The 26,352-nt window shown below is 35.4% G+C and overlaps 3 protein-coding genes and 1 pseudogene across 3 annotated transcripts; 1 reads left to right on the forward strand and 3 right to left on the reverse strand.

Annotated features, from left to right (window-relative positions):
* On the reverse strand, positions 4,316 to 5,653 carry LOC104768116. The gene is made up of 2 exons (XM_010492046.1): positions 5,468 to 5,653; positions 4,316 to 5,143 (listed from the first exon to the last, which is right to left on the reverse strand). Exons 1-2 carry the CDS (start codon positions 5,651 to 5,653, stop codon positions 4,316 to 4,318), a joined length of 1,014 nt encoding a protein of 337 aa, XP_010490348.1.
* LOC104768117 (probable inactive receptor-like kinase SSP) lies at positions 11,067 to 13,520 on the reverse strand. Its single transcript, XM_010492047.1, has 9 exons — positions 13,197 to 13,520; positions 12,972 to 13,107; positions 12,545 to 12,672; positions 12,383 to 12,449; positions 12,213 to 12,298; positions 11,862 to 12,050; positions 11,607 to 11,768; positions 11,401 to 11,511; positions 11,067 to 11,309 (listed from the first exon to the last, which is right to left on the reverse strand). The coding sequence occupies exons 1-9, from the start codon at positions 13,518 to 13,520 to the stop codon at positions 11,067 to 11,069; spliced, it is 1,446 nt and encodes a 481-aa protein (XP_010490349.1).
* On the reverse strand, positions 17,416 to 19,070 carry LOC104768118 (annotated as a pseudogene).
* Positions 23,985 to 25,533, forward strand: LOC104766969 (iron-sulfur assembly protein IscA-like 1, mitochondrial). Its single transcript, XM_010490937.2, has 3 exons — positions 23,985 to 24,246; positions 24,930 to 25,047; positions 25,133 to 25,533. Exons 1-3 carry the CDS (start codon positions 24,054 to 24,056, stop codon positions 25,221 to 25,223), a joined length of 402 nt encoding a protein of 133 aa, XP_010489239.1. The 5' UTR covers positions 23,985 to 24,053; the 3' UTR covers positions 25,224 to 25,533.

Here is a 26,352-nt window from a genome sequence, read left to right on the forward strand (position 1 = left end):
AGACCCGATGACTCGGCTTTTTCTTTCCCTTTCGTGACCCAAATCTTTTAATTGTGTAGGGTTGGCATTCTGAAAATGGAACCTTAAACGCTGCCGTTTGGATAATGCTGTTTTGGTGTGACTGTTGATCTTATTGTTTCATTGTTTGAGGGATGTGGACATGGGAATTGAAGTATGTATAATTCTATGCTTCTCTTTTAGAATGGGTGATGTAAAACAAGTTGTTTCATACTTCCACGTTGGATAATACTTTTTTTTTCGGTGAATCAGGGAGGTCTCCCTTAATTTAAAAGAAAAAATAAACTACAAATCAACATATTGGGAATACGAGATCCCTCGCCCATCATCCTTCAAACAAGAAAGAAACGAATTAGGACAAGAATCAAATAATTGTAGACTAAGAGGTCTGGAAAATGCATAGTTGGTCAAACCATCTTTGAGATGATTCGCCTCCCTATATACATATTTGTTGTTGTTGTCGTTGTAATACTTAAAGCATATTAAATAGTTTATAAAGTTTTTCCAAGTTTCAAAATACAGATTATAAGATGGTATTTAAAAAAATACCAAAAAATATAAAATAATAATTTATATAATAGACCAAAAAAATGTCAGCACCCGTCGCGATTTCATAAAATAAATTGAGTCATACTTAGACGTTGGAATGGTATTATGTGAAAGCATGAGCTAAGAACCCTAGTAAGTGTTCATGATTGGAGGCTCAAAAATATATCTTGATCCTTAAGAGAAAGGTTTACATCACATTGTCCTTATATATTGGATCAATGGTTACCCTAATGGTTACAAGTCTATGCGGATTGCAGACAAGTGTCATCATCAAAAACAAACTATAGGTGACGCAAGAGGACTGAACATGTTCCCTGTTTGGATTGTAGCCTGAGCTGGCTTGACCGTACGGAGAGCACACGAGACAGGGGATACGACAAAAGACTTTGCTTTGTTGTTACCGTTAGGACATGATGCAGAGATTGATGTCATTTGAACATGAGCAACAGCAATGGGCTTTGTATCCATAGAGCCCATCTTAGCTTGTTGATGGATTGGATTTGGGGCTTTACAGCTTACATCCCCCCGCGAACTTTGGGTGGGCGGTGAGACCACACCAAGTTTGAATCGCAGATCAGTGAAAACGTGAACTGGTAAGGATTTGGTAAAGATATCCGCCAGCTGGTATTTTGAAGGGATGTGATAGACGACCAATGTGCCTTCTGCAACCTGTTCTCGTACATAATGGTAATGCACTTTGAAATGTTTGCTCTTCTTATGCAGCGTAGGATTTGCAGAAAGGTAGACGGCAAAGAGATTATCGCAATATAACTCAGGCGCATGAGTGAGTGGCATTCCAACATTGTCAAAGAGGTCTTTTAACCAGGTGACTTCAGCTGTCGTATCAGAGAGGCAGCGATACTCAGCCTCTGTGGAGCTGAAAGACACAGACGTCAGACGTTTGGCAGACCATGATATCAAGTTTTTGCCAAGGAAGGTACAGAAACCACTGGTTGAGCGACTTGTGGTCGGACATCCTGCATAATCACTGTCGCTATATGCACGCAATGTCGAATCAATGTCATTAGAATAGGAGATTCCATAGTCAATAGTCCCTTTAACATACCTAAGGATCCGCTTTAGCAAATTGAAATCAGCTACCGTTGGTGAATGCATTCTTTGACAGACGAGGTTAACCGCAAATTGTATATTTGGGCGAGTGAGACTAAGATACTGCAATTCCCAGCCAAGCTACGAAACAGAGTTGGTTGATCAAAGGATTCTTCCTGACCTTTCACTTTTTGAAGTTCTAGAGGTAATGGTGTTGAGGCTGGTGCACAATCAAGCATTCCTACAGCAAGGAGGAGATCTTCTGCATATTTATGCTGATTGAGAAACAAACCAGCAGGATGATAGTGTGCTAGTATTCCAAGAAAATAACTCAACCTTCCCATATCTTTCATGCGAAACTCTTGACTTAGAGCATGAAGGAGCTCATCAATTAGTTTTGGATTATTCCCAGTTAGAACAATGTCATCCACATAGAGGAGCAGAATGATAAGATTGTTGTTCTTGAGATAGACAAATAATGATGGATCCTTAAAACTGCACTCAAAACCAAACTGCAAGAGGAAGGTACTGAATTTATCATACCACGCTCGAGGGGATTGTTTTAAGTCGTACACTGCTTTGTTGAGCTTCCATACATGTGACGGATGTGCACTGTCAGCAAACCCAGGAGGTTGATTCATGTATACTGTTTCATTCAAATCACCATGTAGGAAGACATTTTTAACATCTAACTGCTTAATCTCCCAATGGTGAGTCGTTGCCGCATGAAGAACCATACGAACTGTTGCAGTTCGAACCACTGGACTATAGGTTTCAAGGAAATCTACTCCCTCTTCTTGATCATAGCCTTTGGCGACCAGACGAGCCTTCAGTTTGTCCAAGCTCCCATCGGCTTTAAGTTTTGTCTTGAAGACCCACCGACAACCAAGAACATTCATATATTGTTCATATGGAGCCAAGCAAAACGTATTAGTTTCCACAAAGGACTCAACTTCATCACCCATGGCTACTGTCCAACCAGGGTGTTTTAGAGCAGAAGCTACTGTTTTAGGTTCTTTAACAGTAGTATGAGTGGCGTGGAGTGCATATTTAGGATTCGTTTTTTGAACTCCAGCCTTTCCTCTAGTTATCATGACATGATCATTAACCGTAGGTTGCAGTGGAGGAAAATCCTCTTCTGAGAAATGAGAGGCCTCACTTGATGAGCTTTCATCATTATCCGTAGTCACAGAGTCAGGCTCTGGATTGATAGAATTCACTGAATTTGTAGGGTCCTCGGTCGCTGTTGCAGGAGCTAACTCTGTTGTTGCAGACACTGGAACTTCTAGTGGAGCATCTGATAGTGAAACAGAGGAGTTTTCCTTAATGACCTGTGAAGGCAGAAAGCTTTGTTGTCAGGCAGAGAAGAGAGGACTTGTTGATGGAGGGAGTAAGGCAGAGTACTCGTCTGCAAAGGGAAAGACATTTTCATCAAAGAGCACATGTCGACTAATGTAAACGCGACCTGTTGGGGGATAGACACACCTATAGCCCTTGTACTTGTCATTATAGCCAAGAAATACACACTTTAGTGACGTAGGATCGAACTTGTTATCACCATAAGCCTGAAGCGTGGGATAACAAATGCTACCAAACACCCAAAGAGACGAGTAGTCTGGTTGTTCTGAGAACAAAACTTCATAAGGACTTTGAGCAGACTCGAGAGCTGAGGAAGGCAACCTGTTACAGAGATAGTTGGCAGTAAAGAAGGCCTCAACCCAGTAATGTTGCAGAACCTTGCTTTGGAACATCATACTCAAGCCTAATTCAGAAAAGTATTGATGCTTCCTCTCAGCTAAGCCATTTTGTTGTGGTGTGTAAGGACAAGAAATTAGTTGTTTGATTCCACTCTTAGTAAGATGATTCACAAATTGAGTACTAGTGAATTCACCACCACCATCACACTGAAACATCTTGATTTTCTGACTAAACTGATTCTCAACAAGACTTTGGAAAAGTAAGAAAACTGAGTAAAAATCTGATTTATTCTTCAATGGATAAAACCAACAGTAGCGAGAATAGTTGTCAACAAAGATAACATAATATCTGAAACCTTGAGTAGAAGTGACAGGAGCAGGACCCCACAAGTCATAATGTAGCCTCTCAAGAGATTTAGTAGCTACAAAAGTAGAAGGAGAAAAAGGAAGTTGAGCACTCTTGCCAAGCCTGCAAGACTCATAAAGCTTGTTGGTGCGTTTATTGACTGAAATAGCTGCAGTAGACAACAAGTGTTGAAGAACCTGTGCACTTGGATGCCCCAACCTTTTGTGCCAAACTTCATCACTGATAGCAAGTTGACGCGTCGAGTAGAAAGCAGCAAAGGCAGGATTTTCCAAAACATAATGATCTCTACTCATGTTTCCGGTTGTGAGGAGCTGCTTGGTATGTTTGTCCTTTACACGCACACTATCAGAATCAAACCGTGCAAGGGTAAGCCGAACATAACTTTGATACAGATAAAAGTGATTGAGTAACATTCGGACACACTAGAACATCATTCAGAGGGAGGTATTTACCTGTCAAAGTCTGAAGTGGTACTGAGCCGATGTGAGTGATGGGTAGGAAGTCACCATTTCCTACCATGACTGAATTGTTTCCCTTGTACGGTTGTGCTTGTTGCAGATTGGCTGTGGAGTTAGTGATGTGTGTTGTAGAACCGCTATCCGGAAGCCACTCTGTACCGTTGTGTTGTTCATCATCATAAACCCTCATAGCAGCAAGAGCAGTAGGTAGGTCTGGAGTGAAAATCCTCATTGTAGCGGTTGTAACACTTGGCAGCACTATGACCATATTTCCCACAAATCTGACAAGTAGGACGAGAAGATCCACTATTCTGACTGCTTCCATGCTGTTGAAAGCCACGACCTCTAGTAGAATAGTTTCCTCTTCCTCTGTAGCCACCGCCAGAGCCAGACCGTCCTCCTCGGTTACTAGAGCCCCTGTCGAAGTAAGTCTTTTCAGCTTGAAAGGCGAGGTGAGGTGTGACCGGAGGAGCAGCAGAGTTGGTCTTCAGCTTATCATCAAAAGCAATGACTTTGAAAACGACATCTTCGTAACACGGACCAGGTTCAGCATCCATTGAGTGCTCAATCACAGTAGCAATAGATTCATATTCCTTGCCTAAGCCAGTTAACAAGCTATGAATCTTCTCTAATTCAGACATAGGAAAACCTATTGAGTCTAACTGATCAAACACTTGCTTTAGTTCACTTAGATACTCATCCATAGGTCTCCCATACTTAATACATGCCCTCAATCTATTTTTCAGTTCGAACATTCTAGTAGTAGAGACTCGATTAAACTTTTTAGCAAGCGCTGACCATACCTCTTGAGACGAATGCATACCGTAGAAAGCTTGGAGTGATGGTTCCGACAGAGAACCAAAGATCCATGCCATAACCAGCTGATCATTGCGGATCCACTTTGCAAACTCCGGATTTGGTTCTTCAGTGGCTCCTGTAGGACCAGTGGCCGAGCGTGTTGTTGATGGACGAGAGATTGTACCATTAACATAGCCAAGTAGCATCTGTGGTGAAAGAAAGGACTCAAACTGAGTCTTCCATAGCAGATAGTTGGACTATGTAAGTTTGAGAGTCACAACTTGAGAGAGAGAGACGAGCGGAAGAAAAAGATTCAGAAATAGCCATTGAGAACTTTTACTGGCGCTCTGATACCATGAAAGCATGAGGTAAGAACCCTAGTAAGTGTTCATGATTGGAGGCTCAAAAATATATCTTGATCCTTAAAAGAAAGGTTTACATCACATTGTCTTTATATATTGGATCAATGGTTACCCTAATGGTTACAAGTCTATGCGGATTGCAGACAAGTGTCATCATCAAAAACAAACTATAGGTGACGCAAGAGGACTGAACATGTTCTCTGTTTGGATTGTAGCCTGAGGTGGCTTGACCGTACGGAGAGCACACGAGACAGGGGATACGACAAAAGACTTTGCTTTGTTGTTACCGTTAGGACCTGATGCAGAGATTGATGCCATTTGAACATGAGCAACAGCAATGGGCTTTGTATCCATAGAGCCAATCTTAGCTTGTTGATGGATTGGATTTGGGGCTCTACAGCTTACATTATGGTAGTAGAAGTTGTTGAGTATAAAATTTTATAAAGTTTAAGAATACAAATTAGGGAATATTGCACCCATACCCACTTTCTCAAACTCTAATAACACTCACACCCACTTTCTGCTACTACTATACTTTACCCCTATGAATTTACATCTTGCCCCTTCAAACTCACTTCACTCACTTTTTATTCTCTCACCAAACCAAACACATCTCAACTTTTTCTCTCTCTTCTCTATCTCTCTCTCTCGACATATATATATATATATATATATATATATATATATATATATATATTTTCCTCTACTTTATTCTTTGGTTTATATCTCTCCTTTTTATTATTTTCTTTTTTGTAACACTTTAGTTAGTTATTATCAAAAAATTATCTGTTCATTTTTATACAATATCTTTTAATTATATTTTTCTACATTTTAAGATGTATATTGCTATATATTTTTTAAATTAGTATATTATACACTTTCCATTTTTAGTTGAACATTTGTTCACTAATAAGTGGATGACTAGTTACAGTAAGTTATGTTTAATGTAACTGGTCATCCACTTATTATTGAACAAATGTTCAACTTTTAAGTTGAATTGTCACATTTTTAGTTGAATTTTTTTTTAATGAAATAAGTTTTGTCCATTACAATATATAGAAATACTTTAACAAAACCACTTAATGAATTTTACTCTTGTTTGCATCAAAACACAATTTATTATAATTGGTTATCCACTTATTAGTGAACAAATGTTCAACTAAAAATTTCACATGATGTGTCTATAGGTCTACTTTTATGGTTTGGGTACAACGACACATCGAATCCATATGACCATAATCATGTGGATACTATTATAATTTGTGGATACAAGTTACACATGTGTATAGTACCTTCAAATCCATATGGAGTTAGTGCATTAATGTTCACTTTTAATATACATGGTTAGGATTTCACATTTTGTGTCTAGTATTTAGTGTGTTAGGCTTAAAGATTTAGGTGTAGTATTCTACTGATATCCACATGACCATAGATATATAGATTTGATGTTGTCGTTATATCTTAAACCCTAAATCTAAGCTCTAAACCCTAACCCCTAACCCCTAAACCCAAAACATTGACACATAATCCACATAAGTCCTAAAACATAAGTCTTAAATTATAAAACCTTAAACACTAAAACCTAAACCATGAATTTTTCCAAAAATCCAAAACCTAAAATCCTAATTCCTACCACATGAACCCTAGACCCTAAACCCTAAATCATCACATGGTGATGTGTTACTAGTATCCATGAATTGTATGATAAATCTTAAACCCTACACTTTAAACCCTAAATCATCACATGGTGATGTGTTACTAGTATCCACAAACTTTTTAATTAATTAGGTTTTTATATATTTTAAAAATATTAAAACATAAGTAATTATCCACAGTTTACCATCCATTTATCGTCAATCAAATGTTCAGCTAAAAATGGATATCATACAATTTATTCATCTAAAATATAGCAAAGTGTATCTTAAAATGTAGAAAAAATGTAATAATAGTCTTTTGTGTAAAAAAATATACAAAATTTATTATTAATAACTAAATAAATGATAATAAAGATATAAGAAAGAAAGAAAAGAGAGAGAGAAAGAAAAGGGAATAGTAAATTGTTGTCAAGGATTAGGGCAAACTTGTTTTGGTTTGGGCAAACTTGTTTTGGTTTTATGCAAACTCAGCCAAAACACTCCTAAAAGTACACCATACTCAAAAAGTGGGTGTGGATGCAAGGGAGTTTGGGAAAAGTGGGTCTATGTGCAATTTTTCCATACAAATTATTTGTGATATTTGGAAAATTGTATAATAAAACTGGAACTCTAAAAAAATTATAAAAATAAAATATGTAATCTAAACTAATTTTACATAACTTTGTTTGGTGATAAAAATAGTGAGATTTAGTAAGAATGATAATTTATAAATTAACTATCGATATATATATATATAAGCATAGATTATGTTCTTACAAAAAAAGCATAGAGTATGCTGTACAACTTAGTTTTAATTTATCTAGACTCTAGTAACTAAGGCAGAAATAACGTTTTCAAAAATATTATAATGACATATTACGTAAATAATCAAAAAAAAAATTAAAAAGGATGAACTTTTAATATATAGTAGATTCGGTTAGTTTTACACTTTTACTACATCAAAACAGTTACAAAGTTCATTGCCATAAAAATTTTAAAATATTGGAAAATTATGATATATCAGTTGATTAATTACTTAATTGGTTGACTAGTTTTTGTTTATTTTTATTTAAATTAATTTGGTACAAACTAAAAAGTAAACAATCATACTTCAATGCAGATTAGTAAAGATGTCTTAACAACGTGTTCTGCAAGTTACCAATAATTGAAATAAAGAAGATTCGCAGAATAGAAAAAAAAAGTTTCAACAAAACGAAAATTTCTCATTATTTATCCTATAAATCATTTTTTTTTTATCCTAGAGAAACTCTGCAAAATCAAGAATTTTCTCCCCCTAAGCATGTATGCTCTGTTGAAGGTTGAAGCTATTAGCGGATTCAGTGCTCACTGCTCATGTTGAGCTTGGCTAGTACCACAGAGTCCAAGTTGTTGTTGTTGACTCGAAGATGATGCCTCATCGTGCTGCTTTGTTATTTCAGGCGTTTCAGAAGATGGAACCTGCAAGCAAAAATATTGGTTTTAACCTGATCATTGTGAAAAATTCATCAACAATGCAATTATACGTTAAACAAGTAGCTCCTTGCGAGGTTTAACCTGTTGTTGTTGACTGGAAGATGCCACATCGTGCTACTTTGCCAGTTCAAACATTTCAAGAGATGGAATCTACAAGCAAAAAAGATCGGTTTTGTACACGAACGCGAGAAACATCAAGGATACGATTAAAGATACAGTAAACCCTCTTCTTACTTGTGTTTTAGTCTGCAAGGCTTTAAGTGTTGCAACAAGCTCTGTTGTGATAAGACTTTTTTTATACTCGCATTGCAAACATTCAGAGGCGAGTTTTAAAACTGTGGGAGCTTCTTCTTTAGAGAAATTTTCCATCCACATTTGGATCCATCAGATCAGTAACATCCTTTCCATCAATCATCTCAAGAGCCTTGAATCAGGAGAATAACAACTCAGTAAGATGTGGCTTATGTTGCAAGAAATTGACAATGAAAGAGAATCTAATGATCACAATTCACATGACATGAGATCTTTAATATATGTGACACACCACACTTGTGAGTTCATGTTCTTGAATTTTGTTGATTGAATATTATCTAATTAATCCTAGACAAGAACACTACAAGAAAAGTTGCTTATTGACACAATTTTTTTTGTAGCTATACCCTTAATTTCGTGGCTATTAGTCCAATATCCACAAAAAGCCACAATTTTTTTTTGTGTTTTTGAGCTCGTAGCTATCTGATAATTGTGTCTATTCGCGGAAGCAGTGCTACGAACTAGCTACAAAATATTTTGCGGCAATTAGCCACACATTGCAACAAAAGATGTCGTAGCTAATTAAAATTTTATGGCTTTTTATGGTTATTTTGGACACGATTAATCACAAAAAAAAGTCGTGGCTATCTGATTAATTTGATTAAAAAAAATAAAACACAAAATACAAAAAAAAAATCGTGAAACCATTGCCGCAGGACCACCGCCAACAACCCGTCGCAGGACCAAACCCCATCACATGAACTGCTGCCACTGGAACTCCGGGAAAGAGAAGACGAGCACAAAAGACCTCTAACCTCAGCAACAAAGGATTTAACCCAACCATCGGGGATAGTCCGTAATCCGGAAAAAAACAGATCTAAGAAACCGGATCTAATCTCATAAGCTTAAGCGATGAAATTGGAGAACTGGTTTTATCGTCACCACCCTCTGCTGCGAGATCTACCGCTAGGTATCCATCACAGAGATCATCGGAGCAGTAAACCCAAATATCATGAAACTCTAGCCACCTTCGCTTCAGGCCAGAGAAATAACTCGAGGACGTTCCTAAGAGCATCCGTCGCCAACTGCTGCATCTTCCAGCGATCGGATATGTGAGGAAATGGGAAGCAAACTGTTTGATTTTTCCATAAGAAGGATGGGATTGGTTTTCTCATACGGATGGAAACGATAATAAGTAAAAGAGGAGAGAGATACGAAGAGAAAAGGAGAAAGGAACGGAAGAGTTTTAACCAAACGAAAGAAAAAAAGAAGGAGAAGATTTCATCCGTTGGATTGAATCTATCAATGGTGGAGAATAAGCCAAAGCTCAATCCTGTGTCTCTATGTATTAGCCAATGAGAGGCTAGTTTGTTTTTTTTGGTTTTGTAGTTTTTGGTTTACTTTTTATGTATGAATATTAAATTTAAGGTAAAGATGTTATAATATACGGTTTTAAAATTAAGTTTCACATATATGTATATATATTATAATTGAGTTGTTGGTTTATAAATTTAAATTTATAAATAAATAGTTTTTTTGTAAAGTAAATATGTAAATTGCTTTAATATTATTGGTTTTGTGTATATATAGTGAGTTCTGTTTTGGTTTAACCATTTATGATTTATTTCTATTTTTAAAAGTTTTAAAGTTAAATAGGGTTTAAATTAATTTATGATTAATTAAAAATTTGTGGTATATAAATTAATGTGGGGGTTATGATTCAAAGTTTGAAAAATATTTGATTCAGATTTTTTTATTAGTGTTACATTATAAATTTAGATATATTGTAATAGTTATATATGTTTCTTAGAGTTAAAGGTTTTATGGTTTGTGTTTGTGTTTGTAGTTTAAAGTTTCGTATAGCCAACATATATATATGTGAAAAATTTGTGGCTATCTTACTAAAATAAATCAAATTTTCTAATATGTTGTGGTTTTTGTAGGTATTAGTCACGATTTAGCCATGAATTAGATTCGTAGCTAAATAGACACAAATTTGCTACAATATAGCTACAAACTAGACACGATAATATTTTATGTCTGAATTGTGGCTAACATATGATGGCTATAACTTTTTTGTGGCTCAATTGTGGCTTTGGACAGTTTTTCTTGTAGTGGAAGGTTGCTAATATCGTTGCTGTTTCTCTTATAGTTTCATGCATGATTGTTATACATTTAACCTTTGTTAAAGAGTTAAGCTAAGTGCCATCTCCATAGCCAATCATATGTACCCAAATGCAAAAGATGAAAATGAAGATTCACATAGAAAAGGTTTCAGCTTGTTTTAATTCTAAACTCAGAATTTACACAAGACTTCTCTCAATCAGAAACGAACAAAAATGTCAAATCTATTATTTGATTATTTCACATTTTATCCTAAAGGAAATATGCAAAATCAAGATCCTTTCTCACTGTTGCTGTCTCTTTGCTTCAAGAATAGCTGCTTCTTTCAACATATACGTAGAGTCAGAGTTCATGTTGAGTTTGGCTAAGGCCACAGACTGCAAGTATAAGGCGGTAGGCCAATCCGGGTACACATTTTGTGCTGTCATCCCATCAAGGAGAGAGTTATCTGGATCATTGCAGAATATATAGCATAGACTACGCCTGGCATAAACACTTGGGTACACCAGTTTCCTATTCTCAATGAACTGTGGATAGAAAACAGAAACTGGTTTGAGAAAAAAAATGGAGATTCTACTAATATGCTTGCTGAAAGGCAGAGAATGTTATACTACGTACCTGAGAATAAAAGGCGATGGCGGTTTTAAAGTCTTGCTCTTCGAAGGCTTGATCACCTTGTTTTCGTACATCTTGAAGTTCTTGCACCTCTGTCCATTCTCTGAAAGATGACTTAGCTCATGAAAAAATAAAATAATAGTTAGCCTCTTTGATGCCAAATTAGTTGTAAAGTCATGTTTAAGAATATAATTGATGAGTTTGGTTACCTCGATTAAATCATTGTCATCGTTGTATGCTGTCGACACCAGGATTTGATGAATAGATGCAAGGTCCATCCTCGAACAAGCCTCTCCTAGTGGCGAAAGATGAGTTGACGATGATGCCTCCTCTGTCTGCGTTGTCACTGCAGTCACTTCATGAGATGGAACCTACAAGCAGGAAGATCAACTTTAACATGAATGCGAGATTATTAAAAAAAAAAAAAAAGAATGAAATTATGAATATGATGATAAGCTCATTACTTGTGGTCTAGTTAGCAAGGTTTCAAGCGTTGCAGCAATCTCTCTTGTGTCGGGGCTCTCTTGGTCCTCGTGCTGCAGACATTGAGTGGCGAGTTTGAAAACTGCGGTAGCTTCATCCATGGAGATCCTCCCCTTCAGGTATGGATCCATCAACTGGTCAAGAGTCTTTCCAAGTATCATTTCAAGAGCCTAGAAAGCAAGATAATAACAACTAGTTAATCGACTTGTGTATGACTTGTATTGCAAGAAATTGACAAATATGGTAGATAACCTTAATTATGATTACATGCAATCACCAAAGTCAAGATGAATGGTTTATTCACACAACTAAGAAAGCAAGATATGACTTACATGGCTTGGAGGAATTTGCTTTCCACTTATCAGATTCACAAGAATAGTGCCAAATCTGTATGTCACATTTTTAGGGTTCACACTTCCTGAAAATGAGAGTATAGATAGCATCACATTTAGATAATAATAATAGTAAGAATGATACGAAGAGAGAAATGCGTATTTGTTACCTGTTGTTCTTTGATCATCATTGATCCCCTTCACCAAGCCAAAACTGGATAGACACGCATCACCATCCTTCAACACATCCATTATAAAACAGTGTAGCATCCTTATAAGATCACACGAGAGAAGGCATAGGCATGATGAAAATAATGTTTTAAATTACATACCTTATCAAACAGAACTGTGTAAGCACTTAGATTACTGTACAAGTCAAAACCAGCGGTATTGCAATAATCTAATGCTTCAGCTATATGATACGCCACTCGCAACCTCATTGACCATTCAATGTTTTTCTCTGTCAATCACACAACCGATACAAACTTCAAAAACAGAGAATACTAACACGTTCTGATTCAACCGTTCCTACAAGCAGTACAGAGCTATTCACTATTCTAGTCCTTAAGAATCTAAAGCACAATTTAAATCAACAATGCAGCCGCTCTATGTCTTCAGATTAAAAACAGAGAACCCATTAAGCTCTGTTTCAATCGATTCTACATGCACAAATCACAATCATGTCACACAAACCAACAATGCAGCGTCGTTAACCTCAGATTCACAAAAAGAAGAAGATGAAGAGAGGAGTAATCATACGATGGAACAAACGCTTAGCAAGAGTATCGTAAGGCATGAACTCTGCAACAAGAAACCCTTCATCTCCATCGCTGCAGTATCCTAACAACTTGACGAGTCTCTTGTGCTTTAGCTCCCCAACTTCTTTTGCGACTTTCTGAAAGAGAAAGAGTCAAACCCATCAAAAGAGATCAACGAACGTCGCAAAGTTGATAAGCTTTACAGGCAAAGAAAAGGTTACGGTACCGCGAAGTAGTGAGGATGATCCTGAGGCGTAATCTTGAATATTTTGACAGCGACGAAGCCAAGATTCTCTGATAAAAGACCTTTGAAGACGACATTGGAAGATTCTTCTCGGTTCTCTGATATGATCTCGTCGGAACTGAAGTTCTTGGTCGCCGTCGTGAGATCGGAGAGGGAGAACTCTGTGAAAGGCCAGTTGATGAATCCGTCGTTCTTGGGTTCGTCGTTCTTGACTTCATCGTTCTTGGGTTCGACATGCTGAGTCTGTGGCTGTTGCGGAGGAGGTTGATCGTTCACGAGAGGCGTTGAGACGCAACAACCACCCATGGTTTCGTTTTCGCCGGCAAAAGCAGAGTATCCAAAGCGTTCTTTGCGAGAGAGAGATGAAGAGGGCGAGAGAGACCGTTGGGATTGATTATGAGAAAACTTATATATTTGTTGCTTTATATATTGTTAAAATTGTCACGAATTTACTCTAATTCAGTAACCTATTTGAAGTTAGTTACATACTCTTAGACCTACTATATGACATTTACTGTATTTATATAAATACTATGTATTAGTATATGTGAATAAATAGGGAATTCTATCATTTCTAGCGATTTTATTTAAACCTTTCCAAAAATACCACTTTTGATTAAATATTTTCTAATATACCCTAAATTCAGTACGGTGTGGTATGTTCGAGAGGGAATTTATCCATAACATAAAAAGGTAAAAAACTAAAAACAACAACTTGATGAGAGTAAGACATGTTTCTTTTACTAGGAATTTAACACGTTAAACACAGATGAATATTTTGTTTTTTACATATGATAATCAATTTAATATGACATGTTTAATATTCTAATATATAATATTAATAAAATAATAAAATCATGATTTTTCCGTGTTGTGAGTTAATGATATTTTAAATTTATAATAATATCCGTACAAATATTTTTTAAAAATTCTGTATTTATTATTTAATATAAATTATGAGAACTGTTACAAATGATTTAATATATCTAAACTTACTAGTGTAGTGACAAACTTTTGGTGGAGTACAAATGGCCAGACGCATGCATTGGATATCTTGGAAAAGGTTATGTTGTAGCAAGCAGTTGGGTGGTTTGGGTTTCAGGAGTGTTGATGATTTTAACACGGCTTTGTTGGCTAAGCAGTTATGGAGGCTGATAGATTATTCGGATTCACTGTTTGCCAGGGTTTTTAAAAGTAGGTATTACCGGAACTCAAATCCTATGGATCCAATACGGTCATATTTACCCTCTTATGGGTGGAGGAGTATTGTATCTACTAGATCTCTGGTGAATAAAGGGCTTATTACAAGGGTTGGCTAAGGGACCTCCATTTCTATATGAAATGATTCCTGGGTTCCGGCTCAATTCCCGAGACCAGCCTTAAGTAACAGTCCTTTTAAGGACCCAACTCTTCGTTTGACTCATCTAATTGATCGTCAAACGAATTCTTGACGTAAGGACCTGCTCATGGAGCATTTTGATCCTGTGGATATCGCTCTGATTGAGGCTATACCTCTCAATTGTTGCTTGAAGTCTTTGGTTGGCACTTTACAAAAACTAAGAAATATACGGTAAAATCTGGGTATGATACGACATGTTTGGAAGTACATGGTACTTTTCGGACTCTTGCGTCTGGTCCTGAGATTACTCCTCTTCTAGCTAGGGTTTGGCAGGTTCACTGTCCACCAAAATTAAAGCATTTTATGTGGCAAGTTTTGACGGGTTGTATCTCGGTATCTACTAATCTAAGACAGACATGGGTGAATTGTGGTGTTGGTTGTACAAGGTGCGGGATGGATGAGGAGGATATCAATCATGCAATATTTTTGTGTCCGCCGGCTCGACAGGTCTGGGCTTTAGCTCATGTACCGGTGGGGCCGCACCTCTTCCCGACTGAGTCAGTATACGCTAATGTTGATCATTTTTTGGGTCCTACAAATCCAGGTTCACAGGTTGCGACTTTTCTTAGGCTGATGTGGTATATATGGAAAGCCCGGAATGCACGTATTTTTGAGAATCAGGTAGAGCGCCCGAATGAGGTTGTCTGGGTGGTGGAAGGAGAGGCGGTTACCTGGCAGGCGGCTCAGCTGGACGTCGAGACGGAGGATTTTCCCTCACCGCCTATGGGTTCAATTTTTGGGAATCGAGGAACTATAACTCCTCTTCTTCCTCCGGTTTTTACACGATATAGATTTTATGTTGACGGTTCTTGGAAAACGACAGATGTTTGTGCAGGTGCAGGATGGTTTTGCACCTCGTCACAAGGATCACAACCAGTGCTCAAAGCTACCAATACCAGTGAAATTTATCTCTGTTACATGCAGAGGTTGAAGCCTTCATTTGGGTGATGCGCTGCATGATTGGACATGACTTCCGGGAGGTGGTTTTCCTTACAGACTGCTCAGATTTGGTGAAGATGGTGTCTTCCCCTAATGAGTGGCCAGCTTTTGCAACATACCTAGACGACATTTGGATAGACAGGGAGGAGTTTTCTTCTTTTTCTTTGATTTATGTTCCTCGTAACGCAAATGTACAAGCGGATTCTTTGGCACGCCAAACGCGTGTATCTTCGCATCATGTTTTGTTTGTAAACAATTTTCCACCCAATTGGCTTATTTGAGCTGATTCTTTTATTGACAAAAAAAAAACTGTTACAAAGACGATTCTACCACGTAAGTTCATTCCGACCTATTAGATTTACCATTAGACGACATATTTATATACTAATCAATTAAAAATACTTATATATATATTACTTTATATGTGTATATTTTTAAAAATTAACTTTCTTTTCTTTAACAAAAAAAATATTAAAATGTATACTTAAATATAATAAAAATATTATTTTTTTTTTGAAGGAAAACTAACAAAATAACAACAAATAAAACATATTGTAAGAGAAGTTGTCTCTGGATCTTATGGTTGCTCTAGAAATATATGAATAAAAACGTTTTTCAATCCACGCAGCTAGAGTGAATCGATATTGTTACTCAGGCTTTATGTGAAAAAAAATATTATGGGAGGAAGCGCAACTACAATCAGAGGAGTCTGGGGTTGCCGGGGAAATCCAGGTTCAAGTATCTCGTTGTTAGATCGATGCTTCTTGGAAAGCATCAGATCTCAATTCAGGACAGGGATGGTGGTGTTGTGACTGTGAGAATCAAACTTTACTGTTGGGAACAAAGTGTCTTCGACGAAGCCCATCTCCTCTTCACTCGGAGTTAGAAGCTATGCTATGGGCCATGGAGAGTATTCATTTTGAAGAAGTTGTTTGTGAGAGATTTGAGACGGATTGTGCAGAATTAGTTGCGATGATCCACAAGTTCCTGAAGATTGGCCGACGTTCTCGAACCTTCTTGATGATTTCTATATGCTCTGGGCTTCCTTCACTAGCTTTACCCTGTCTAAAATCTCACGCTCGTCGAATCTCAAGGCGGACTGTCTCGCTCGGTCGTTCAAATCGTTAATTGTAAAAGTTTTTTTTGTAAATTTATTTCGTTTGGTTTGGACAACTAATTTTGGAGTTCTATTTTAGTTAATGTTTGGTTGATAAAAACATATCCTAAGAGTGTCAATCAATCGATTATATTTTGATATGTATCATTAAACAAAATTAATATATATTTTAAGTGTTATTTCATAATGGCAAAATTAATATATATTTTAAGTGTTATTTTAAGTGAATTCATACAATGCTTTTTACGAGAGAGATTTACTCGCTAGCGGATAAATAATAAATTATTTTTCATTTCATAATCAATCTTAGTGAGATTATTGTTCTTGGCGTATATCATGCATGATGCATCTCCGTTATGAAATTTCATAATCTGGTCTCGTACAATCATATCCATAGTCTCAAAAAAAAAAAATAAAGGTTCATCGCTGTCTCCACCATGATGGTTTTCTATCACGACTACTTCCAAAGCAAAACAGTTATGATATATATATCATGAGTTGATTATTTAATTGGTAAAGATTCGTGTTCTGAAAGTGAGCAAGAACTGGACGACAAAAAAAAAAAGAGTGAGCAAGAACTGATGTAAAGATCGATAGAAAAAAAAAGGTTTAACAAACCAAAAAAAAAAAAAGTCTATAGAACATTTTTTTTATCCTAGAGAAACTCTTGCAAAATCAAGAATCTTCAACCCCCTACTAAGCATATTGCTTCAAGACGAGTAGCTCTGTTGAGACTTTTAGCGGATTCAGTGCTCATGTTGAGCTTGGCTAGTACCACAGTGTCCAAGTTGTTGCTGTTGACTCGAAGATGATGCCTCATCGTGCTGCTTTGCCAGTTCGAGCATTTCAAGAGATGGAATCTACAAGCAAAAAGATCGGATTTATCAAACGAATGCGAAAGAAATCATCAAGGATAGAGATACGGTTACAGTAAGCCCCCTTCTTACTTGCGTTTTAGTATACAAGTCTTTAAGTGTTGCAACAAGCTCTGTTGTGATAAGACTCTTTCTGTACTCGCATTGCAAACATTCAGTGGCGAGTGCTAAAACTGTGGCAGCTTCTTCATTAGAGAAATTTCCATTCAGATTTGGATCCATCAGATCAGTAACATCCTTTCTATTGATCATCTCAGGAGCCTAGAATCAGGAGAATAACCAACTCAGTAATATGTAGCTTGTGTTGCAAGAAATTGACAATGAAAGAGCATCTAGTGATCACAATCACAATCACAAATTCAAGATGAGGACTTGAACAGAATCACTTACATGGCTTGGAAGAATTTGGATTCCAGTAAGCAGATTCACAAGGATGGTACCAAATCTGTATGTCACACTCTCAGTGGTCACGTTTCCTACAATATGAGAATATAAACATCACACATTCTGAAATGAAATAGTCTGAAACGACTAGAGAATATCACAAACTGGTTACTTTTCGTTCTTCGATCACAATCGACGACCTCCTTCACCAAGCCAAAACTGGATAGACAGGAATCACCATCCTTCAACATATCCATTAAACAGTTTAGCATCCTTATAAGATCAAACGAGAGAAGGCATAGGTGCATGATGAAAATATTGTTTTACATAACATACCTTATCAAACAAAACTGTGTAAGCACTTAGATTACTGTAATATTCAAAACCAGCGGTATTGAAATATTCTAATGCTTCAGCTATATGTTACGCCACTCGCAACCTCATTGACCAATCCATGTCTTTCTCTGTCAATAACAACCAACAAAAACTTCAAAAACAGAAAATACTAACAAGTTCTGATTCAACCGTTCCTACATGCAGATACACATGTACAGACCTAAATAACCAATGCAGCCTCTTTAAACTCAGATTTAAAAAAGAAGAAGGTGAAGAGAGGAGTAATCATACGATGGAACAAACGCTTGGAAAGAGTATCGTTTGGCATGAACTCTGCAATAAGAAACCCTTCATCACCATCGCTGCAGTATCCTAACAGCTTGACGAGTCTCTTGTGCTTTAGCTCCCCAACTTCTTTTGCATCGTCCTGAACGAAAAAGAGTCAAACCCATCAAAAGAAATCAATGAACGTTGCAAAAGTGATAAGCTTTAAAGGGAAAAGAAAAGGGTACCGCGAAGTAGTCAGAATGATCCCAAGGCGTAATCTTGAATCTTTTGACAGCGACGAAGCCAAGATTCTCTGATAAAAGACCTTTGAAGGCGACATTGGAAGAGTCTTCAGCGTTCTCTGATATGATCTCGTCGGAACTGAAGTTCTTGGTCGTTGTCGTGAGATCGGAGAGGAAGAACTCTGTGAAAGGCCAGTTGACGAATCCATCGTTCTTACGTTCGACATGCTGAGTCTGTGGCTGTTGTGGAGGAGGTTGATCGTTATCGAGAGGTGTTGAGACGCAACAACCACCCATGGTTTCGTTTTCGCCGGTAAAAGCAGAGTATCCAAAGCGTTCTTTGCGAGAGAGAGATGAAGAGTTCGAGAGAGACTGTTGGGTTTGATTATGATATTTATATAAGTAGTTTTAATTGTTGCTCTATATATAATGTGGAATCATTAAAATTACTTGTATAACCATATTTCATGGTCCAAAACAAAACTAATGTTTGTAAATATGCTATACACATTAATTTGATTTTTATTTGCCAAGTCGATAGAAAATCTAATCATCTAATCTATAAGAAACCTTCGCCAAAATTTCCATCTCCAAAACTTGGGATCTTTCTCTATATGAACCTTGTTCTCACAAAGTCTAAATCTACACTCAATTTCGGATTACAAAATTATTATAATAATGTATGCTTTGAAAATGAGATATTTGTAAAATTACTCTTATTGTATATCTTTTTGCAAAATTACCTGTTATTGTTGGCCATTTTTAATAATACTATTTTCTATATACAAAATAATTAAATTTTAAGCCCTAAACTCCAAATACTAAAACTCTAACCCCTCAAAACTATACCCTAAATGTAAAATAGAGAACCCAAACCTAAAAAAAGTCTAAAAATTAAGTTAATGTATAAAAAAAATAAGGGCAAAAATGAACAAAAGACTATAAAAGGGTAAAATTTCTTCTAAATATCATCCTTATAAAACAAGTGTTATGTTGTATTTTCAAAATATAATAATATAAAATGCTCTATAACATATCATAAAAATAGCAAATTTTTGTTTTAAGTTTTCAATTTCTACATATTCATCATTTTTTTTGTGCAGCAGATATTCATCATTTTTATTTTAATAGTTTCATAGATTATCAGACAATTAATATTATTATTCATAAATTTGGATTTATGTATGTCATGTGTATAAGTTAATTTGTCTATAATATTTGTATTTATTGTGAATAATGTTTTATAAATATCATACATTCAGTTCCAAACCATATTCGAAAGTTTAATATTGTTTTGCTTAAATTGTCTCAATTCATAATTTTTAATAATTTAATCAATTAAAATGCATCTATAATTAATATCACTATGAATTAATAAAAAAAATTTGGTTTCAATATTATTAATTTATAGATGTTTTACTATAATTTTTATAAGCTAGTACTATATTTATAAATAATACTTTTTTAAGACATTTTTGCATTTTATTTAATTAGAAAAAAAACTGGGACAATTGCATTTTTTGTACCTTTATTTGCATTTGAATGAAATCGTAGATCCCATATTCGATTTTCGAGAAACATAACCACTAAGGGTGCTGAAATTACAGTTGACTCTCTTACGACTAAACAAAAAACAAAAGCCGAAATGACAGTTGTAACCCGAGGAAGTCTGCAATATATTTCTTTATGGTGGATTTCAAATTGACGTCTAATGGAAGACATAAAAATATGTCTACTCCTTAATTATAGTTTAAATTTTAATTTTTAAAATTATAAAAAATATTTTGGTAAACCTATTGACCAAATAATAACCACATAGACTTTCTGCATTGAAATAAAATAAATTTACATATAAACTAGTCAAATTAAGGGAGGAAAGACTGATTAGGTTAAAATTATTTGATTTAGGGTTTGCTTAAGTAGACTTCTCTGCAGACTATTGGTGGTTGACTTTGTAATGTTATCAACTATTAATATTATATTATTTTAATTTCACCGACAATTTAACCAAACCGATAGCTGAACCTAACCGAATGCGTACCGATTCCTTGATTTTAACCTAACTGGATAATTTAATTTAACCATATATATACTTCTCTTTCTAAGTCAACCCTAATTTTTTATGTGATCTCTCTCTCTCCAAAATTTCTCTCTCAAAAATTCCAATATTGTTACTCTAAAAAATTCAGCTGCATATACCCACAAAATATTTCGTGGTTACAAAGATAAATATGAAAACCCTAGATTCTCTTTTATTTTACTTGCCTCTCTCTCAAATATATCTTGGCTCTCCAAAAAAAAAAGTAGATCTAAAACTCCAATCTATCCTCTTTTTTTAATCTTGTTTTTTTATTGAAGAAGTTATGCAAATGTGACTCTACGAATCTCCCTCCAGATCTGACCTTCATTCATATTCAAATCTAATCCCAAAGGTTTTGTTTTCATATCTACCTACCAAATCTAGGTTTTTAGTTTTATGTTGGTTGAATTTGGGTTCTACATGGGTTTTCTTATTTGGATCTGAGAATTGTTATTGGGTAAACTGTTGGAAAAAGTTTAGTTCTTTCTTTTTCGAGTTTGATCTCAACTTTTATTTGGATTTTTATGATTTAATTGCTTGAAGTCAGATTTTTTCCAAATCTTGTTCTTTTCTTTAATTTTACAGGCAGAGGAGAAGATTAAACATGAGATGGTGGAGGCCGAGAATTTTACAGCCGGAGGAGAAGATTAAACAGAAGATGGGGTGGTGGAGCAGTGACGGTGGAAGAGAATTACCCAGAATATGTTTGTAAATAATTGAGATTTTGATTTTTTTTATTTTATTATTAATTTAATTATTATAATAAATTATTTTTGTATTTTTTAAATAAAAAATTGAGATTTGTAGTTTAAAGTACGATTTAGTTTCCCAGGAAGAAGTCTTCCAGATAAGTCTTCAGCATAATCATTACAAATATTAAATTGATTTGATTGATTTGCAGACGGTTCAGTTTCCCGTGTAGAAGTCTACCAGAGAAGTCGTCGACATAATAAAAAATATAATTTTTATAAAATTATGGGAGGTTTCTCTTCTAATTTGTCAAATTATCCAAAAACTGAAAAAACAATCCTAGAAATTTGTAATTTCAATAAGATTTAGTGTAACAACTGATAGCTAAGAATACCATTAATTGTAGTGTTGGAGACTGAAATCATTCACAGTTGGGTAATTCTTAGAAAGTTTATATATCACTTCATTTCATACTTATAATTGTAGAATTCTATATTCTTAGAAGAAGTCTTTCGAACAAGTCTTCAGCATAATCATTACAAATATTAAATTGATTTGATTGATTTGCAGACGGTTCAGTTTCCCGTGCAGAAGTCTGCCAGAGAAGTCGTCGACATAATCATTACAAATAAACCGGAATTGGTTTTCTAAAACCAGGATTATTATAATTATTATAATTTGTACCATATCTCGCCGAACTTTGTATTCTTCAACCCCGCCGCTTCATCTTCGCCGCCGCTTCATCTTCGAACTAAAAAATCAATAAAATTCTTTTTATATTTTCAATTAAAGACTTTTTCAATTATACAGACTTCACACAGAACTCCCACACGTTGACTTCCAAAATAAGTCTAAGTTAATGACCTAACTGCCTAAGAAAACCAAAAACTTGATTTTTCCATATGTATAATATATAATCATTTCAAAAACATACATAGGCAAGTACATATCATATATCAAATAATACAACAAGAAAATCTTTAAAATTATTTACCAATTTGCAATAAATTGGTTTTCAAATTATGAAGACTTCATGTTGATGTCAACCTTGTAGACATAAACTGGCATCTATGAAGATACTTCCCTTGAAGTCTATTTTGTGTGGTCTATTTTTGCAATTACAATTTAATAAAGCAGACACTGGATGAAGTCTACTAGGATAGTTGACTTTTTTTGTTAAATTTTTGGTCAGTTTTGCAATTAAAAACATAGAACAGAGTAGACCTCTTAGAAAGTTTCAACAAGTTAACTTCTATTATAGTCTACTCTGTTTATTTTTGCAATTGACCAAACTATTGACTTTGTAGTAGACTTCTAGCTAACAAGTAGACTTCATCTATCCGTTAACTAGAAAAAGTAAACTTCGTTGTGGTTAGTTTTGCAATTGACCAAGTTTGACTTTCTCCAAGTAGACTACATACAAAGTCTCCAGGAATGTTGACTTCGTTTGCAGTCTACCGTGGTCATTTTTGGTGTTGACTAACATTTTAATTTTTTAATTAGTAGATTTTTTTGTAGTCAACTAATTAATTTTATATCAATAATATTACGGTCAATGCTTAAATATTTTGGTCAACCCCAAAAATAGTCACTATAGAAGTCTACTCTTTTATTATCATAAGAAGACTTAGTCCGTCAGTCATCACTAAAAAGTCAAGAATTTGGTCAATTGCAAAAATACACCTTAGTAGACTGCAAACAAAGTATCTGACGGAAAGATTATAATGCAGTCTGAATCATATTTTTTTGTTTTCAAATGAAATTAAGGAGACTGAAATTTCAGTCTACGGGCTCGAAACTCGATAAATTTTTAATTGCAAAACTAACCACATAGTAGACTTTACATGATATTTTGACGGTTAGACTAACAAATGAAGTCTAATTTCGTAAAAAAACAAGAAAAATCACGAAATCTACCGGAAAATAACCTTATGGGTGGTTGTTTCGCAATGTCAAGCAGTCGAGGACGTCGTCTTTAGTCACCAAGGAAGAAACCAAACACCAATTTAATCACTATCCAAGAAACATGACATATAACAAAATGAACACACTTGCAAATTTTCTTAGATTAAAATAAAGAGGAGATGGAAGAAAATGAAGTTCTCATAGCATTAGATATTATTTAAGCTCACAAATTCAGGTTGTTGAAGCATTAAGAGCTTCAAATTTGGTTGTTCATGGTTGTTAGAAAATTGATGGTGGTGGTACAACCGTAAATAAAAGAAAAAGATGAAGATATGGATGTAATAAATATTTTCAGAAGAAATTTAAATAAATTAGAAATAATGGCATTTTTGTGAATACAATAAATACATAAAGATTTAATTAGAAGAAAATCACAAATGTTAGGAGAGAGAAGAAGAGATGGTCAGTTTTGCAATTGAGTCAAGTTAGTGGTCTAATTTTGCAATTGAGTCAAAACAAAAAAAACTAGACTTTGTTCATTTTTGATTATGTCCGTGAAACTATAATAAATTCTCCGAGGATTCGATTCGATTCAATTCCTATAGATGAAGGCTTCTGGAGTTTTAGCGGCTGCGGCGGCGAGGGTTGGACCGGCGTTAAGGAAGCAAGTATTAACCTTGACGGACGAAGCTGCCTCTAGGGTTCATCATCTCTTGCAACAGCGCCAAAAGCCTTTCCTACGATTAGGCGTGAAGGCTCGTGGCTGCAACGGCTTGTCCTATACCCTTAATTACGCTGGTACGAGCACGACTCCTCTTTCATCTTTGATTTTCATTTTCTGGGTTTTGTTTCAAATTACAGCCTTTGATCTCCTTTGGGTGGAATCAAGTTTCAATTTTGATTTTGGGGTTTTTGGATTGTGAATTCTGATCTTGTTCTGTGTTTTTTCTTCCTTCTTATTTCTCTATTTCACAGCCATAGTATAAGGAGATAATAGATACTAGACTTTGTGTTAAAATTGAGACTGTTTTATGTTGTTGTATCTGGGTTTTGGTTCATTGATGATTGCTATACAGTCAAGTTCTATCTAGTTCATAAATATAACATTCAGCGATTGTTTGTTTCTTGTCTTCAAGTGTCTAGATAGATGTTCGCCTCACGTTTGGTAGATTCAAACTTGATAGTTGGATTTGGTAGATACGTAACCATTTTTGTTGCTCCAGAATTATTCATGTTCTGTAACTTTTGGTAGTCAGTTCTACATTCGTTTTTGTTTATATCTGTATGACTGAATGGACAAAAGTACTAGACTAGCCAACAAAGTACTGTACACGAGTATCAATATATGGTTCAAGGTGTTATATAGTGTACTTATCAGCTAATGCACAATTTCTTAATAGTTGTGTGCTATATTACATGCTGTTGATCGTGTGTCTTGAGCCTTTGTTTATATATTATCTCTTTGCGAGTGCCTGTTTCAGATGAGAGAGGGAAGTTTGATGAGCTGGTGGAAGAGAAAGGTGTGAGGATACTTGTTGAACCAAAGGCTTTAATGCATGTGATTGGGACCAAGATGGATTTTGTAGATGATAAACTCAGGTTTGGACCTCTGTCACATTTCAAACGCAAAGTCGCTTGCCGATTTTTAAAACCATATTATTAACCTCTTTTGCTTTAATTGCAGATCAGAGTTTGTGTTCATCAATCCTAACTCCCAAGGGCAATGCGGGTGTGGTGAATCGTTTATGACAACATCTACCTCCAGTGGTAAGTAGAGTGGTAGTCGACACACGGGGATGCATTGTTACAGCACTATCATATATTATACTGTTACCAGAATCAGCATTCATGAGAGACAAAAGGCTTTGCAATAAGAATTGAGTTTTATGTTTGTGTACAACTTTAGGCATAGATTGGTCATTCCATTGCATATACATTAGAAGCTGCCTGGTTGTTGCCTATGGGTTAAACGGGTTCTTTTTCTAGTGATATCTTGAGATCAATTCATGTATTAAAATGTTGGATTATGTAAATTAATTGATGGATACTACTGAGGCCTTCGATATAGAATTCGTTTCTCTTGTATATAGATACGTTACGGAAGAATGAGAGTCTGTTGGCCGTCCCTGAACAGGCTTTTCAGTTCAAAGATTAGGGTCGGTTTGGTCTAGGTCGGTTTCAAGTCTAAGTCTACTGTTGGCTGGAGTTACCGCATGTCGAGTTTTTGATTATAGGTTTACACATCTAGCTTGTCTGGACTATAACCAAAACCACAACTGTATTTCAAAATGAGGATTCAAAATCAGGTTGTATCAAAATAAGAGTGTTTAGTTTGGACAAACCTAATATGATCTGACCGAATCAATTCAATCAATTTTTTAAAATGAACTACATATTAGTGTGGTATAATTGGATTCATTTTTGCTATATAAAGACAAAACTATTCCGAATTTGACTGAATCAATAAGAATGTAAGCATTTTTTTTAATAATGAAAATAATACCCAAAAGGCCAAAACCATTAAAACTTATTAATATGTTTAATCGGAAATCCGAAAACCAAAAAAATAAAACTCAACCCGAAACCGAACCAAAGTCTAGATTCAATCAAGTTGGATTCATAAATAAGCCAAACAGATCCTGCCATCAGAACAGCCAACTGTTAAGTAAGAGGATAGACCCATCATTCATGTCTCTATAAACCACTATTCAATATTGTCCATTATTTGAAAATGTGAGTTCATTGACGTTTATGGCAAGTCTCAGATTACAATATGAACATAACCTTAAACTATGTCTACAGACATGTGGACGAATCATATCGTTATAAAATAGATAATGTCGTCACAAATAGACGTATCAAATCTCCCAAAAATTGCACCTAACACTTTTGGAAAAGGTAATA

Source organism: Camelina sativa, chromosome 19 (genome assembly GCF_000633955.1).
Source record: "Camelina sativa cultivar DH55 chromosome 19, Cs, whole genome shotgun sequence".
Taxonomy (NCBI): domain Eukaryota; kingdom Viridiplantae; phylum Streptophyta; class Magnoliopsida; order Brassicales; family Brassicaceae; genus Camelina; species Camelina sativa.